This window comes from Myxocyprinus asiaticus, chromosome 32, assembly GCF_019703515.2.
Source record: "Myxocyprinus asiaticus isolate MX2 ecotype Aquarium Trade chromosome 32, UBuf_Myxa_2, whole genome shotgun sequence".
In the NCBI taxonomy this organism is placed as follows: domain Eukaryota; kingdom Metazoa; phylum Chordata; class Actinopteri; order Cypriniformes; family Catostomidae; genus Myxocyprinus; species Myxocyprinus asiaticus.
In genome coordinates this window covers 9,280,272-9,296,484 of record NC_059375.1, presented here as the reverse complement: position 1 = coordinate 9,296,484, position 16,213 = coordinate 9,280,272, and the positions used below count along the sequence as shown (strand labels likewise).

Below are 16,213 nucleotides of genomic sequence, written 5' to 3'. Positions count from 1 at the left end.
GGTCTATGCTCCAACTCGCTCTCTGCGGTCTATGAATGAGCGACGCCTGGTGGTCCCATTACAAAGAGGCTCAAAGTCTATTTCACGAGCGTTCACTTTCTCTGTTCCTCTGTGGTGGAATGAGCTTCCAACCTTCACACGATCTGCTGATACCATCTCAACATTCAAGAACCAGCTAAAAACACATCTGTTCCATGAGCACTTAACCAATCCACACTAATTGTACTTACTATTGAATTTAACTTGCACTTACTGTACACAAAAAAATCCTTATCTGTCTCTTTCTTTGCGCTATCACCTATACTACTCCAGCCACCTTGAGAGCTTGGCAGTACAACACTGTAGATGTTGTCGAACTTTGTATGACAAATTTCTTGATATGTTCCTCATTTGTAAGTCGCTTTGAATAAAATCGTCTGCTAAATAACTAAATGTAAATGTACATTCAAAGACATTATTGTGGCAGAAAAGGAAAGCATTGATTAGACAATACAAAAAGTGGCTTTAGAAGTCAATACTGTATATTGTTTGCTTTATTTCCATATCATTGAACATAAGCCTATCACTGGCCTACAGTCCACAGCAATTCATTTTGCAACTGTGTTTGACAATCTGCCCAAGGACTGTTCTCGATAGAGGTCAACCGATAGTGGATTTTGCCGATACCGATGGTGGGAAAGGCAGATAACCGATTAATCGGCCAATAGTCTTTAAAATCTGTTAACAGAATATATAAAAAAATTCTTATTCGTTCTATACTATGGTGGGCAAAGACAAGGAGTCAAAAATGAATAAAATCCCATATGCATTTTTATTATTTTTTTTTACCAAAATCCCAATAATAACCAGAAAAAAGTAAGATTTGGTGCATAACGCAGGACTTTTAATTATAAACAAGCCCAAAACACATAGAGGACTCTCATTTTGAAATGACAAAATGATGAACAAACTGTTGACAACTATCAACAGATTTTTGCCGATAACCAATAATTCCAAAAAGCAACTATCGGCATAGATTAAATGGCAAAACCGATATATCGGTCTACCTCTAGATCTCACAGGACACATTTTTGCATTTTGCATTTTTGCATTGTTGGTCTATGAACATATGCGTCAGACAGAGGCTTTTGGAGCATTTCATGGTGAAACTCTCGTGCCATAAACTCTGGATTTTAGAATGTTGTTTGAAGTTAAAAGAGACCCCTGCATATCGTTTTGTGCCTTGGAACTAACTTTGAGAACTGTCGGTTTGTTGCTTGTACAACATGTGCATTCCCTGACAGCTGGAGTTGCACTGATTGCTCCCTACTGACTGGTACGCGTAAAAACATGAAGGTGGTTATTCAAGCTTTAATGGCTCCTTTTGTAGGGAAATTCTTCATGATGTAATTTACTTCCAGACAGCAGACATTATTGATTGCGCTAAGTTTTTTTAATGCGTTAAAACATCCTTATTCATTTCATGCAAATGGTGATTAATCGAAAAAGGGAGCAAAAACCCCAAAGTGTATCTATAAGCTGCTTAAATCATCTGAATTCATTCAGTTTTAATGAGCAGAAAGTGGGTTTGTGTACCTGTCACTGTGTGTGGAATTTGAATGGAAGCCCAACAGATGTCTTGTTTAAACCAATAGGTGTGTAGTTCGCTCCTGTATTTTACGTTGCTACATAAAAGGCTATACTGCAAAAGATTATGTGGTTAAATAGGTTTGTAGTGCATTTTCATTTATTTTTCTGTTGAGTTCAGTGCGCTACGTATGGCTGGACAATATTATCAAAAAATATTTTTCATATCGATATTTATCATGATATACATTTCATACCATTAATGGGGAATGAAATGCATTCCACTTGTTTGATAGACCTTAAGAATAAATGTAAACATAACTTGTTTGTTTACAAGGAATCTTCACTGGGTAAAATACCTTTGTTGGGCCTCATGTATTCAGATAGAAGACAGAGGCAGGCCTAATACAGTCGTAAAAACCTAACTCAAGCCCCCACATTACAAGTCGTAAATCTTACTGATAAAAATCGCGCCAAAATCAAACAAAGGGAGTCCAAAAAAGACTACAAATCCCATGAAGCCTTGCTCACTAAAGGATCGAACTCTCAACTCCTATTTGATGAGGTACACAACAGAACGTCCCTCAAACATGACATCATCAGGAGTTGAAATACCTCTGAAATGCTTTCGGGATTTGCTTCCAGCGACTTTGTTTGCAGCATGTGGACGCAGCTCTTCGCTGCTCTCCGGTGCAACCTCGTGGCACAAGGAATTAACGTCCGATTTGAAACTGTAGCCATACAATCTCCATCTTGCTGGACGAGTTGAGATTACTCTGTGTCAACCGAACACTCTAACGGATCTGAAGGAGACCGCCGAGCAATTCGCATCTTCATCCGTTTGCCTACAGAAGTGAAGAGATTAAAGATTTCTCTTCCATCTTCAATCAAGTCGACATTTCTGAGTTCTCCGCCAGCCCGCCGAGAATCAACAGCCGTACCGCCCGCCGACAGAGCGAGGAAACGGCCTCCCGTCATCACCCGAGCCTCAAGGAACCGGGTCAGAGTTAAAGGACAGAGGAAAACACATTCTACCTGTGTCCTCATGCGATTCAAGTAAGAGGTTTACGTCTGGGCAGAGATAGAATATTATAGTGTGTTATTCTTGTGTTTCAAGGTTTTTGCTTGAACAGTTTACGGACCACCATGTCCGCTCATTATTAATACTCAGGGTATTAATTATCACAAATGTGTTTTGCTGTATTGTGGTCCAACCAAATTGGATTGTTGTGCAATTTCGCCATCACGGGTGAGACAGCAACTGAGTTCATCCATTAAAGAGTCAAATAACGCGGGACTTTTATGAGCCGTCCACCGCGTCTCTGAGTGATAAACTGAGAGCTGCTTTCTCTCCCACTATCGCAAAATCGGCTTTAGGGCCGTCACCTCTCTCTCTCTCGTACTAACCACACACACACACACACACACACACACACACACACACACACACACACACACACACACACACACACACACAGAGAGAGACACACACACACACACACACCTTATGTGTTACAGGATTATATTTATTTCCATATCTAAACATATCACTGTTTAGTTTGTAGTTGTAAGTCGGAAGTTTCTTGACTGCATTGTATTAATTATTAATTGATATTACTGCATAAATAAACTTTGTTTATATTACAAAGAGAAGTGTTTTGGTTTGTTTTGCATACGCCTGTGTCATGCTGACGGGATGTCAGTGCTCGGATTCAAACCTTCATTCATTGTTTTTTTCCCCGAAAATCGATATTCTTCGGATGTCGATTTTCCTAAGAAAACAATCTAATATTGAGACTGTTTTACTATTTGGTTATTAGTCCCTGATTCCAGGGTGGTGCCCCGTCAATGTTAATCCTTATTAATATTCTATTGATTTTTGATAATTGATAATTATCTTTGATGGTTGTTGAATTTGAATGATCAATAAGCTAGTGTTAATTTTAATTAATGTTTCATAGATGTTAACAATTAACGATTATCTTTGATAATTGTTGATTTTAAAGGATTAAAAAAGCTAACATTGATTCTCATCAATGTTCTATTGATTTTAATAATTAATATTTATCTTTGATAATTATTAATTATTGCTAATAACCAAACTTGCTCCTAAACGTAGCACACTACATTTACTGGAGCCCCATATGAGGTTTTAATGAGTTAGATTCAATTGATTAATTTAAATATTAATTAATAACTACAGAAATAATTATTAATTATTTCTGATAGTAACACTGATCTAAACAACCAGTAAAGACCTACACCTTTTAATTTGAAAAAAGTTAAGGTTTTAATCCTACATAAGGTGTGTGACCTATTTTCAATGAAATTTTGTCTTCAGCAGACATTTGACTCAACTGAAAGACTTTCTTGTGACACTCTCTAGCTCAGTAGGTGGCGGTAATGCACCATAAGCTAGATTGTCATCCGCCAACAAACATCACATGAAGAAGTACTTTCTTGCCTGTGTCAAAATATTAGCGGATGTGACAATGCTATGGATCATGTTTTTTTTATTTTTTTATTTATTTTTTTTTACTAAATACTACATAAATAAACAGCAATGCTGTTGTGTTCAGTCAGTAGCTAGCTAGGTGTTAGATACTGGCTACCTGGTCTCATTACTGGTTTATATGACAGCAGGGCTATGTTGCCGCTAGCCAGCTAATACTTCCTAACTGGCTGATTTAATGACTATGATTCAGTTAGTTAGTTGTGTGTAAAACTAATTGCATTTTAAGCGACACACACCTGATCCGATCGTCTATGTAGAACATAGACTAAATATCGAATATTATTTTAAAGTTAGTACGTTTTTTCTCAATAAATATTGATATTATTTTATTGCCAAGCCCCGGCGCTACATGCAGCAAAAAAAGGCTAAGCACCAAAACTTTCATACTGTTGCGTCTGGGATGCTCCTGCTACGTGATATCTCACGACTCATCCACCTAGTGTGAGTACTGTAACTTGTTAATATGGCCACCAAAATGTGTACTGCTTACACGCTGCTTTCGCATGTAGTGTGAAACAGACCTTATACTGTCTCTGGCACAGGTCTCCTATGAAGTGCTCTGAACTGATTTTATGGTTCTTAATAGACCTTTTTCACAGCAGCACCATTTTTGACAGGAATGACAACAAGGCTGTAAGGGATATATGTACAGTCTCTTCAATGGGTTGTATAGTTGTTAAAAGTGTTTTTGAATCGTTCTGCTGATGAAACATTAAAAAAAAAATAAATAAAAATAAAAAATATATCTTCAAGTAATTTCAGTGGACAGAAAACTCCAGACAACATGAGTTGTAAAAAATTTTATGTTATCTAGGAGCTGTTTTATAGCTTTATACAGTACATGTCATTGAAGAGATGGTAAGTCTATCCCTCACAGACTCGATTTCATTCCCATCAAATATCAAAGATGTCGCTACTGTGAATACGGTCTTTAGTAGTTCTAATGATTTGTGTGTTTTTGGTGCAGGTTTTTAGCAGAATAAACTGATCTAATGATGACATGATTTGTGTTTTATTAGGGTTCACCTCTAGCCTTGTCCCGGTCAAACAGTAGAGAAGGGGTGGCGAGTGGCAGTGACTCAGAAAACTGGAGAGAGAGGAATGGGAGCGGGCTCCCAGCACACAGTGACTTCCCTTCTCCCATAAGCCCCAAGAGGAAACAGAACAAAACAGGTGAGCATCAATCAAACAGGTTAGCATTTCTGCTTTAGGTTTACATAAATGTTCTTTTCCAAAACATATGTAGGCAGCATTTTAAGACGTCATAGCCTTAATGCAAAAACAAAGGCTGCTCCAAATGTTAGGAAAGATAATTATGCTGCCTTCTTTTTTTATTATCCCCTTTTCTCCTTATTTGGAATGCCCAATTCCCACTACTTAGTAAGTCCTCGTGGTGGCGTGGTTACTCACCTTAATCCGGGTGGTGTAGGACAAGTCTCAGTTGCCTCCGCTTCTGAGACAGTCAATCCGCACATCTTATCACGTGGCTCGCTGTGCATGACACTGTGGAGACTCACAGCATGTGGAGGCTCATGCTACTCTCCGCGATCCATGCACAACTTACCATGTGCCCCATTGAGAGCGAGAACCCCTAATCGCGACCAAGAGGAGGTAACCCCATGTGACTCTACCCTCCCTAGCAACCGGGCCAATTTGTTTGCTTAGGAGACCTGGCTGGAGTCACTCAGCACGCCCTGGATTCGAACTCGCGACTGCAGGGGTGGTAGTCAGCATCAATACTCACTCAGCTACCCAGGCCCCCTCAATTATGCTGCCTTCTAAGATACAGTACATCTTCACATGCTTGGTTCATTGAGAAGGCAGTCGTGGTATGCATTGCGTCGAAAGTGAAAAATCAATGGTTTGTTTTGTGCATTTGCATAGTTGTAGTTTGCAAGTTGAGAACTGCAGCATTGCTCATTTGCAAAGTGATTTTTATGTGGATCGTTGTATGTATCGTAGCAGTTTCCTGGTGAAATGAACACTAGAGGTACTACAACAATGACTTATTTTCGCTTTCACACAAATCATGAGTAAAATGGCAGATTATCTGTTCATAAACCTACTTTTCGCCCTGTTTATCAAACAATGCTATCTAATGACACAGAAACACTTTCACTATAGGGCATGACTTGTAAGGCGAGACATTTTAATGTTTGCATTACATAACTAACTACATTTAAAAGCTTGTTCATGATGAAATTGCGAGGTAGCTCAAATGATCGGGGTATGAGTCCCACAGAGCACGCTAGTCGACATGTGAGCCGAAAGTATCATAGAAGCACCACAAAATGACGTTGTTGCTTCAGCAATTGCATTTTTCATGTCACATTTGCTGTTTATGACACTATTGGTTTAGGGTAATTCATTTAAAACTCAATAGAGAATTAACCTTAAAAACCTAACCTGTTTTTCATCTCTAATTTGCTTTTAATTACACTTTTGGTTAGCTTGGTTGATTTAAAACTCAATAAAGCATTAGCCTCCATCAAACCTCATCTGTTTAAGAGATTCTCTTTTTTGTAGAGCCACTCAGTGGACATTGCACCTCAGAACTGCTGCGATATGTGTAGTAAACCACTAATATCATTTTGCTTAATTGTCGCCACTGTCAACTTAATTTTCATGAGATCAGGCTGGCTTTGTCACTGTGTAAATGTAAGTTTTCCAAAACAATATACTATCTTAGAAGGGACCATGATTTTGCTACCTACTGTTTGGAACAGCGTTTGCCTCGGGGTACTCTCTGAGGAGGAAGTGCACTAAGTTTTGGAACAGAACATAAAAGTTTGGTAAACTTGGGTAACCATTTTTTGTATGTATGTTGGGTTAGACCACTACCTAAGCAGTAGCAACTACATGGACTGCATCTCTTCAGTGACGGGAACTAATGGCTGTAATCTGAACATGTCGCTCAAAGGATCAGACCTGCCTGAGCTCTTCAGTAAACTCGGCCTTGGAAAGTATACCGATGTCTTCCAGCAACAGGAGGTACCGACGACTTCTAATGTGATCATAATCAGTGTTACTGTTTGATATGAGAGGACGTATCTGGCGCCAGAAGTTTCTGTTTATATCTCAAATGGATTATACAGTCAATAGTTAAAGTCCTCATGAAATGTGATGTAAACTGTTTAATATTACACTAAGGTTACAATGACACAACTTGAATTCCAGTGATTGGCAAAAAAGATGTTTATGCAATTTGCCCAATATTCCAAGCTCTGTGTTCCCAGATGCCAGAGTTGTCGTTGTGGAGTCCAGAATTCAGTTCTGTTCTAAACAGTTCATCAGAATTTTAGAGAGAGAGAGCTGTGCTGCAGCAGTTACTGCACAAGCTCTCGACATGTTACAGCTGAAGTGCAGATTTTAGTCCGGACTATGTCCATTCCTCTCTCTCTCCCCCATAAATTTGTTCTCAAAAAGTCCAAAAAGTAAAAATATATTAGAGAATTCACAAAGATGAATGCATGGTTTATATGGTTTATTTGCACAAGTCTGCGTTGTTTTTGCACCCTAAAGGAATTATGAAAATAAGGCTGTGGAGGATGTAGCAGGCTACGACAATCAAGCAACACTACTCATGATCCTTAAGAGAAAGATCCACAAATCATTGCAGAATTGCAGCAAACAAAGTGCGGTAAAAGAGCTCAGCAGCTACCGCCCACTTTGCAAATGACTATTAAGCGTAAACTATTTTGTTTCTAAACTTTAAATACGTTAAATCAATAGTTTTATATTTTCCATAAAATATAATATTCCATCATTTTTTATTTGATTGTGTCATTCACAATGCTTCATGGGTTTGTAGTTAATTTCCTCACGAAAGACGTTCAAGTACACAGTCTTGTACCTTTGTCTTTTTGTCCAATTTTCAAATACTCTGCTTCAAATCAAAGCTTGTAATGTTTTGATTCACATCGGAGCTGGTTGGTTTGGTTCATGACTTAGATTTCTTTTATGAAGGATTTTAGGAAATTCCTGTGGAAAAAAATGAATGGGAAAAATACTTTTGGAACTAAGACATATGAAAAAGTGAGCAGGCACTGTTGCGCTCTATAAAGCAAAGCAAAATATAGAGTTCTGCTCATGAATATCTAATTTACTTTGCTGTTAAAGTGCAATCAAACAAAATTCTAAGGATCTTTCAAAGATTTTATGCCACTAACCTGGTAAACTTTGGCAAATCCACTGATAATGTTATTAATTGCCAATTGTTTGGCAGCAGTGCAATGTATAAAATCATGCAGATAGGGGTCAGGAGATTCAGTTAATGTTCATATTAACCATCAGAATGGGGAAGAAATGTGATCTCAGTGATTTCGACAGTGGCATGATTGTGCTAGTTTGAGCATTTTGCTAACTGCTGATCTCCTGGGATTTTCACGCACAACAGTCTCTAGAGTTTACTCAGAATGGTGCCTAAAACAAAAAACATCCGTTCTGTAGACGGAAATGCCCTGTTGATGAGAGAGGTCAACGGTGAATGGCCAGACTGGTTTGAGCTGACAGAAAGGCTACGGTGACTCAGATAACCCCTCTACAATTGTAGTGAGCAGAACAGCATCTCTGATGGATGGGCTACAACAGCAGAAGACCTGGCACCACAGTGTTCCTAATAAAGTGCTCAGTGAGTGTAGATGCATGTGGTTAGTGAATAAGATGCAGGTTTTGCACTGAAATTCCACACAGTCAATTAGCCCCACTGTGTGCCCTTACTCCCCAAGTTGTGTAAAGTCAGCCAATCAGATTACAGCTTGCCATATAATGGGCTCTCCAGTTTGGGTTCAGTATGGTTCAGTGAACAGTGAATAAGGTTTTAGCTTAATTTTTCCCCAAGTGATTTCTGTCTGTTTCTCAGATTGATCTCCAGACGTTCCTTACACTGACCGATCAGGATCTGAAAGAGCTGGGCATCACCACATTCGGAGCTCGCAGGAAAATGCTGCTGGCCATCTCAGGTTTGATTTCTCTGAAAACAAGACTTAATATTTTATTTCATTTTGCTCGTCGAGAATATGTATCTTGTTTTGAGGATGCTTAAAAATGCTGACAGGAAAACAAGACAAAAAATATTATTTGCAGTGTGATGGAACATAAGCAGATTGACCCAGACCAATATGCCATATAAGATTTTCCTTTTTTAATAACTTTTAATAATTCGGACAGCTGGGCAAGGGTTTTGGGGATTACGATTATGATTTATTGAGATGTTAGGGTTGAAATTGGATTTGACTTTCAACTTACATAACAGCCCAGGTTTGACTGACTGTCCATGTCCCAGCATGACAGCAAGTCGAAGTGACAAGACTTGGTCATTAGACATCTAGAACAGCTGTGATAAATGTATCTTCACTACCCACTGCTCAGTAACCATAATAATTTCCTGCAGTCTGGCATGGATATTTACCAAAAGGAAAATACTGTTCCTGTTTTATCAGCCCAGTGGTTTGGGATTAAAACACAATGCCTGAGGTCAAGGTAGCCCTTTCATTATTAAAAGTGAAATGATGGAGTTGTTGGGATTCCAAAGTGCAGAGGTTCAAGGAAGACAGGAAATAACTTCAGGCGAGTGTTTATTTCTCTGGCAGAGTTCGAACGCCTAACACAAATCTACTGTAATCTGGGCTGATGCAAGTTTGGGTTAGGGAGCATAATGTTCTGCCTTTCTTTTCTCCTGAAAAAATTAAATCTATCATCTAAGAAACTACACAAAGGCTATAATCCAAAAGTTAGTGAGCTGCCTACATAGGCAGCATTTTGCACTATGAGTTGCTGCCTATGTAGAACATTCCAAACCGAACACTTTGAGGTTTTGTTTCAGCTAGAATGCTGCCTTAGAAGTTAGCTGCCTATAGTATGTAGACAGTAGACAGGAAGACAGCTCACTAGGTTAAGAACAGAGCCAGTGCACATGCCAGGCTTTTTGCAGAGAAGGAAAATCAGTTTTTAAGTTCTTTCTAGGGCTGGCACAGTGTTGCTGCCAGGCATGAGGTGATTTAAACATGTATATATGCAGTGTAATCTATGAATGTTGAAGCCCTCTTCTTGTGTTTACAGAGCTGAACAAGAACCGGAGAAAGCTCTTCGAGGCCCCAAACATCCGCTCCTCATTTCTGGAAGGGGGCGCCAGCGGTCGACTGCCACGCCAGTTCCACACAGACACTGCCAGTGTGAGCGGGCGCTGGTAAGCCCATGCCAATGCAACGGACACCCAAAACTGCACAAATTCACATTCCCAACTCCAACCTGACTTACAGTACTGGACCAAAAAAACAGATCTTCTGAAACTGTGCCAAATAAATAACGTCCATGGAAACAGAGGGCAAGGGTCAAAGAACTGTGTTCATGTTGAATATTACATGTGGTATGGTACATTATGCAATATGGTACTCGTGTTAAAATGACGGAAATGTTGTGAAGGACACTCAAGCTTCTGAACTGTGCTTGTATATGGAGCAGGCAGAGTTTTATTTATATGCTTGTCTTAGGCTTTGTCGTACTAATTCTTTGCACTTTATGAATACTAAATACTTTGTTTATGGAGAGATGTTTGTCTGATCCGCTGACTAGATGCGCTTGGATCTTACTTTAAGCACTTCACTTCAATGGATATCAAGCCAAACTCAAGTGTTCTGCTCAAATTGTGCTGAAGGAAAACAGGCTAAAAAAGGGAAATATCCAAAAGGGAATCTTATCTTAAGTCACTGCTACACTGCAGTGACATCTTCAATCTGTTGCTTTTGTTTATGAAGCTTAGTCGGGGTAAACGGCAAACTAAATTTGATGCGAATGAATACGAGGCTGTGAAGGATAGAAGTACAGTCCATATAATGTGTTGTTTTGTTTTAAAGTCCTCCACTGCAAAAAAAAAAAAATATAAAATAATTCACTTTCTTAGTATTTTTGTCTCGTTTTCCAATTAAAATATTGAAACATCCTTAAAACAAGATAAATTTGCTTAAAGGAATATTCCGGGTTCTATACAAGTTAAGCTCAATTGACAGCATTTGTGGCATAATTTTGAATACCACTAAAATTATTTAGATTTGTCCCTCCTTTTGTTTATAAATAGCAAAAATGAAGGTTACAGTGAGGCACTTCAATGGAAGTGAATGGGGCCAATTTTTGGAGGCTTAGAATTTTATAAAAGCATTTACATTGCATTAAATTAAACATTTTCTGTTACAACTCATGTATTATTTGAGTTGTAAAGTTTAAATCATAATTTTTACAGTCATTTTAGGGTTTTAGGGTTTGTTGACATCACTTTGTTATGGCAACGAAGTTGTTAAAATTGGCCATAACTTTACACAGACAAAGTTAGTAATGATTTTTATCACACTAAAATCATGTTAACACGCATATTGATTACGTCTTGTGGCTATACTTTTGAAACAGTGAGTATTTTAATGTTTAAGGATTGGCCCCCATTCACTTACATCGTAAGTGCCTCACTGTAACCTAGATTTTTTATTTATTTTATTTTTTTTAAAGGAGGGCCAAAATTAAGTCAATATACATTTTTGTGGTAATCAATATAATTAATATTATTATTATAAATTGTATTGAACGCAGAATATTTCTTAAAGAAGCAAAATTTTGTAAGAAAATAATACTTGTTTTCAGAGAATACATCTTGAATTAAGTTTATTTTCATTGCCTCATTGTTATTTCTTGTTTTAAGCATACACCTAACAACATTTAGTTAGATTTATGCTTAGACAAGAAAAAAAAAAATCAAGATATACTCTGAACATTTTTGGATATTTTTACTGGAAAACAAGACTAAAATACTGATTAAGACCATTACATTTTCTGAACCAAAGATTTCTGTCCACTGGAAATTTTTACAATCCATTGAACAGACTGTATGTCTATCCCTCACAGCCTTGTTTTCATTGACCTAAAATTATATATGGTGTCTGCCCTGACTAAGGTCCATTGTACATTGTCAGTGTTCCTCTTACAGATTATGTTTGAACCTATGCTTGACTCTTAACTGTTTGTTTTTGAGCGATTCAGCCTGTCAGTAGTAGTTCTCAATAGCAACTCAGTATTATCCACTGACAGAAGTGCAAATTACAACAGATCTGTTTCAACCACTTTCCTCAATGCCACAGACCACAAGCTCTAAAAACACAACCTCATTTACTACACTCTCCAACTGAGCGCTGTGTGAAACCTTGGAATACTTCTCAGAACGTGATCATGGCTTAATCTACTGCTTTTCTCCCAACTACCTTCCCATTTTCATCTGCCTTCCCTGTTGCTGGTTTTAGAAGAGGTTTGGGGCATTTGTCAGGATGGGAGACCAACTGGCAACCCAGTTAAATCATCTGAACACCATCGTGGCCAGGCTGGGAGACCCATCTTAAACCTAAGACTAGGAAATCAGTTTAGGCTGATTTAACATGTTTAAGATTTTCAGCAGAGTTTCGCCATGTGCTCCGGCAGACGACCAAAGTTTTCGTATGTTTCTAGAGTTTAAGAGTTGTAGAAGTTCTAGATGTTCTATGCTGTCTAAAGCAGTTTTTACGTTTGTTTTTACAAAATCCTATTGTGCTTACTTCTTTATCTTCGATTATGTTTCCAAATTATCCTTGATAATGTTTCCAAAGCAAGTATTTCAGTTCTAACTGAATATTTCTAAAGCTGTGAATGTTGCCAAGTGTACTCTGAAGGATTGTAACCACCAAGTGCCTTGTGTTTTGCACTGACAACTTTTCCAAAGTAATCAAGGACTATCGATATTGCAAGCCCTTCTGACATTTAAACATGTGCCAGATATGAATTATAGATATCTACAATAAAATTTTCTCTTGTTGAAATGCTAATTGTTTAAAGCAGCAAATATATTACTACTAGTAAAAATAGGTTTGCAAACATGAATTATTGATATGAAAAAATACAAGGATTGAAAGGATGTTGGGCATTTCACCCTCTGCAATGCACAGTATAGTTAAAAGATTCAAGGAATCTGGTCAAATCTCGGTGGGTAAATGGCAAGACGAAAACCACTTCTGAATGCGTGTGATCTCTGATCCCTCAGACGTCACTGTCTGAAAAAAACATAATTCATCTGTAATGGATATCATGAACATGGGCTTGGGATTGCTTTAGTAAACATTTGTTAGTCAACACCACTCGCAGCTGCATCCACAGATGCAAGTTAAGACTTTACTATGCAAAGCAGAAGCCCAACATCAACACTGTCCAGAAGTGCTACCGACTTCTCTGGGCTCGGTCTCATTTTAGATGGAAAGTAGAACCGTGGAACCATGTTTTTTGGTCCGATGAGTCCACATTTCAAGTAGTTTTTGAAAAACACAGCCGTCGTGTTCTCTGGGCCAAAGAGGAAAAGGACCATCCAAACTATTATCAGCATCAGGTCCAAAAGCCAGTGTCTGTATGGGCCAGGTGTCAGTGCCTATGGCATGGGTAACTCGCACATCTGTGAGGGCACCATTAACTTCAAACCACATACTGGCTGAATAAGCAGAGAGTGCGGGAGCTAGATTGGCCTGCCTGCAGTCCTGACCATCTCCAATTGAGAACGCGTGGTGCATTATGAAGCGCACAATATGGCAACGAAGACCCCATACAATTGTGTAGCTGAAGACCTGCATAATGGATGAATGGGGGAAAATTCCACTTTTTAAACTTAACAAACTTGTGTCTTCAGTTCCTAAATGCTTAATAAGTGTTATTAGAAGACATGGTGATGTTTCACAGTGGCAAACACTCAACTGTCCCAAATTTTTTGGAGTGTGTTGCAATCATCTGATTTTAAATTACTGCACATTTTAAAAAAACAATGAAATTCACAAGGTAAAAACATTATATAATGTGTAGTTGTAGTGCTTTCAATATAGAAAAGGGTGAATTTAATTTACAAATCACTCCTTTTTGCATTTTTCATACTGTCCCAAATTTTTCGGAATTGGGGTTGTACATCATCACCCACAGAATTACCCATACTTGATATCAAAAATGTAATTTCAACTAGTAAAAGCAGTAATTTTTTTTTTATTAGTTAATTACAAATACACGTATCAGCTATGCACTTCTTACTTATTATTCAATTTTTACTGGTAATTACATTTGTTACTAGTGCAAATTCCATTTTGACATCAAGTAATTCCAAGAGTAATTACTGATATTAAAAATAACATTTCCACTAGAAGAAATTCCATTGCTGATATCAAGAATTAGCATTTTAACTAGTGAAAATTTTATTGTAGATATCTATAATTCATATCCTGCACATGATTAAATGTCAAAAGGATTTCCGATACTATAGATCTCTCGAAGGTACAAATATTTTACTAGGAAGTACCACTTACAGAGTAATTTGCAGTGCATTGCTTTATCTTTACATGTATGGTATATATTTAGTACTTTAACTCCTGAGTATGTCGAATATGTACCATATGATAGAGGTACTATTTAAATTTGTAATGTGCGTATTGTCTTATTATGATTTGTTTATAGCCTTATTTTTTAGTAGTTTGCTTTGATAATTTTCAGACAGTAGCAATCAATCAATCTCTGTAACTTTTTTTTTTTTTTTCAGTCAAATTGAGATGGACAAATGAGTGAAACCATAGCTCTCAGTGTTACCTAAAATAGTAATAATAAAATGTATCATACTATGCTTAGAATCACTTTGCCATTTTAGGTTTAAAGGTTTCAGTTTAAGCACATACATTTTCTTTTCTTTTTTTTTTTTTTTTTGCTGTTTATTGGTCAATCTTTATTTTTAAGTAAATACATTTTATAGGCTGTTTTCAGTATATTCTTGATATATCATAGTGCCTTTGTATGCATAAAATGCTATTTTAGTGAGATACCAACTGTAATTAATTTGTAGAATTGTTTTGTTCTCTTCGTAAAAGGGGAAAATAGGGTGGAAAATGTCTTAATATTCTGACATGGCCTTCTGACCAGGGCCAGTACATTTTTGAGTATTTTGGCCAAAGTCAAATGCATAACCTCTGTATTATGAGGTTACATGCATAACGTGCACAAATGTACAGTAGTGATTGTGAAACAAAAAGGGAAATGTAAAAGCACATTAACCAGTATAGTTCTACCAAATGTTATGTAGTTACTATCTTGTACACCAGTTAGTTGGCCAGTGCCTTGGGAATGACTTTTGAGATCTGTGAGTTTGGCACAGATTTTATAAATACTCCATTGTAATGTTCTTTGATGTTAGATCATACATTTGCATAATTGCCATAAAAGTGGTATAGCTGAATGTTCTTTATAAGTTGGAGCTGTTGTTACAAGAGATTAAAGCATATGTAAACCTTTGCCATCCTCTGTATTCCAGCATTGCTTTGTTTTTACAATGCTCATGTACAACACCAAGTGTCGTAATATTTAGTTGGCTTGACTCCTGGTCGCTCTGTGCTTCTACATCTTGTTTATTTAAAGACCCCATGAAATGGCTTGATGAGCAAAGTTCTCTTTCCTGTGTTGACATATTTCCTATAGAGCGCAACAGTCGTGTTCCGAAGGTAAAAATCCAATAAATTTTCAGAATAGGCAAATTTATTTTAACAATAACTTATAAACCTTTAAAGACAGACCAACCGTGAGCTCTGAGGTTGTTAATCAATGGTATATGCTTCTGTTGAAGCCAGCAGTCTGCGTTATTTCAACTTCATTGTTTAAAAATCATGTTTAATAGCAGAATTCTTGGTTAAGAACAACACTACCCATAATTCTGAAGAGAAAGCATACACTAATCAGAGAATCATGGCTATCAAAGCGGGCCGAAAGAACTCTGCAGTGCCCAGTCCCATGACGCAATCGAGTTGGTTTCCCTACACTCTCAAACTGTGTATATATTTGAAAATATAAGAATATTTTGGAATATAATAAAAAAATTTGTCTCTATACTAATAATCAACAACTTTAAATAAATAGTTTTATATTTTTTATTGTTTCTCATTCGATTATGTCATCATTTCCTTATGAAATTTGTTAAGTACATAGCCTTGTATTGTCTTTTTGTTTGAATTTCAAAGTTTGTAATATTGTGTTTCACCTTGGAGCTGGCTGGTTTGGTTCATGACTTGATTCATGACAAGTCGTTTATGAACGATTTTTATGAAATCCCAA

The 16,213-nt window shown here is 37.4% G+C and overlaps 1 protein-coding gene across 1 annotated transcript in view; it reads left to right on the top strand.

The window, feature by feature from the left end:
- LOC127423364 (protein bicaudal C homolog 1-like) overlaps positions 1 to 15,404 on the top strand; it is a 148,153-nt gene extending 132,749 nt beyond the window's left edge. The window contains exons 18-21 of the mRNA XM_051667610.1: positions 5,101 to 5,254; positions 6,915 to 7,072; positions 8,943 to 9,042; positions 10,142 to 15,404. Coding sequence (XP_051523570.1) covers positions 5,101 to 5,254; positions 6,915 to 7,072; positions 8,943 to 9,042; positions 10,142 to 10,272 — 543 coding nt within the window. The 3' untranslated portion in view covers positions 10,273 to 15,404. The remainder of the gene's footprint in view (positions 1 to 5,100; positions 5,255 to 6,914; positions 7,073 to 8,942; positions 9,043 to 10,141) is intronic.
- Positions 15,405 to 16,213: the final 809 nt, after the last annotated feature.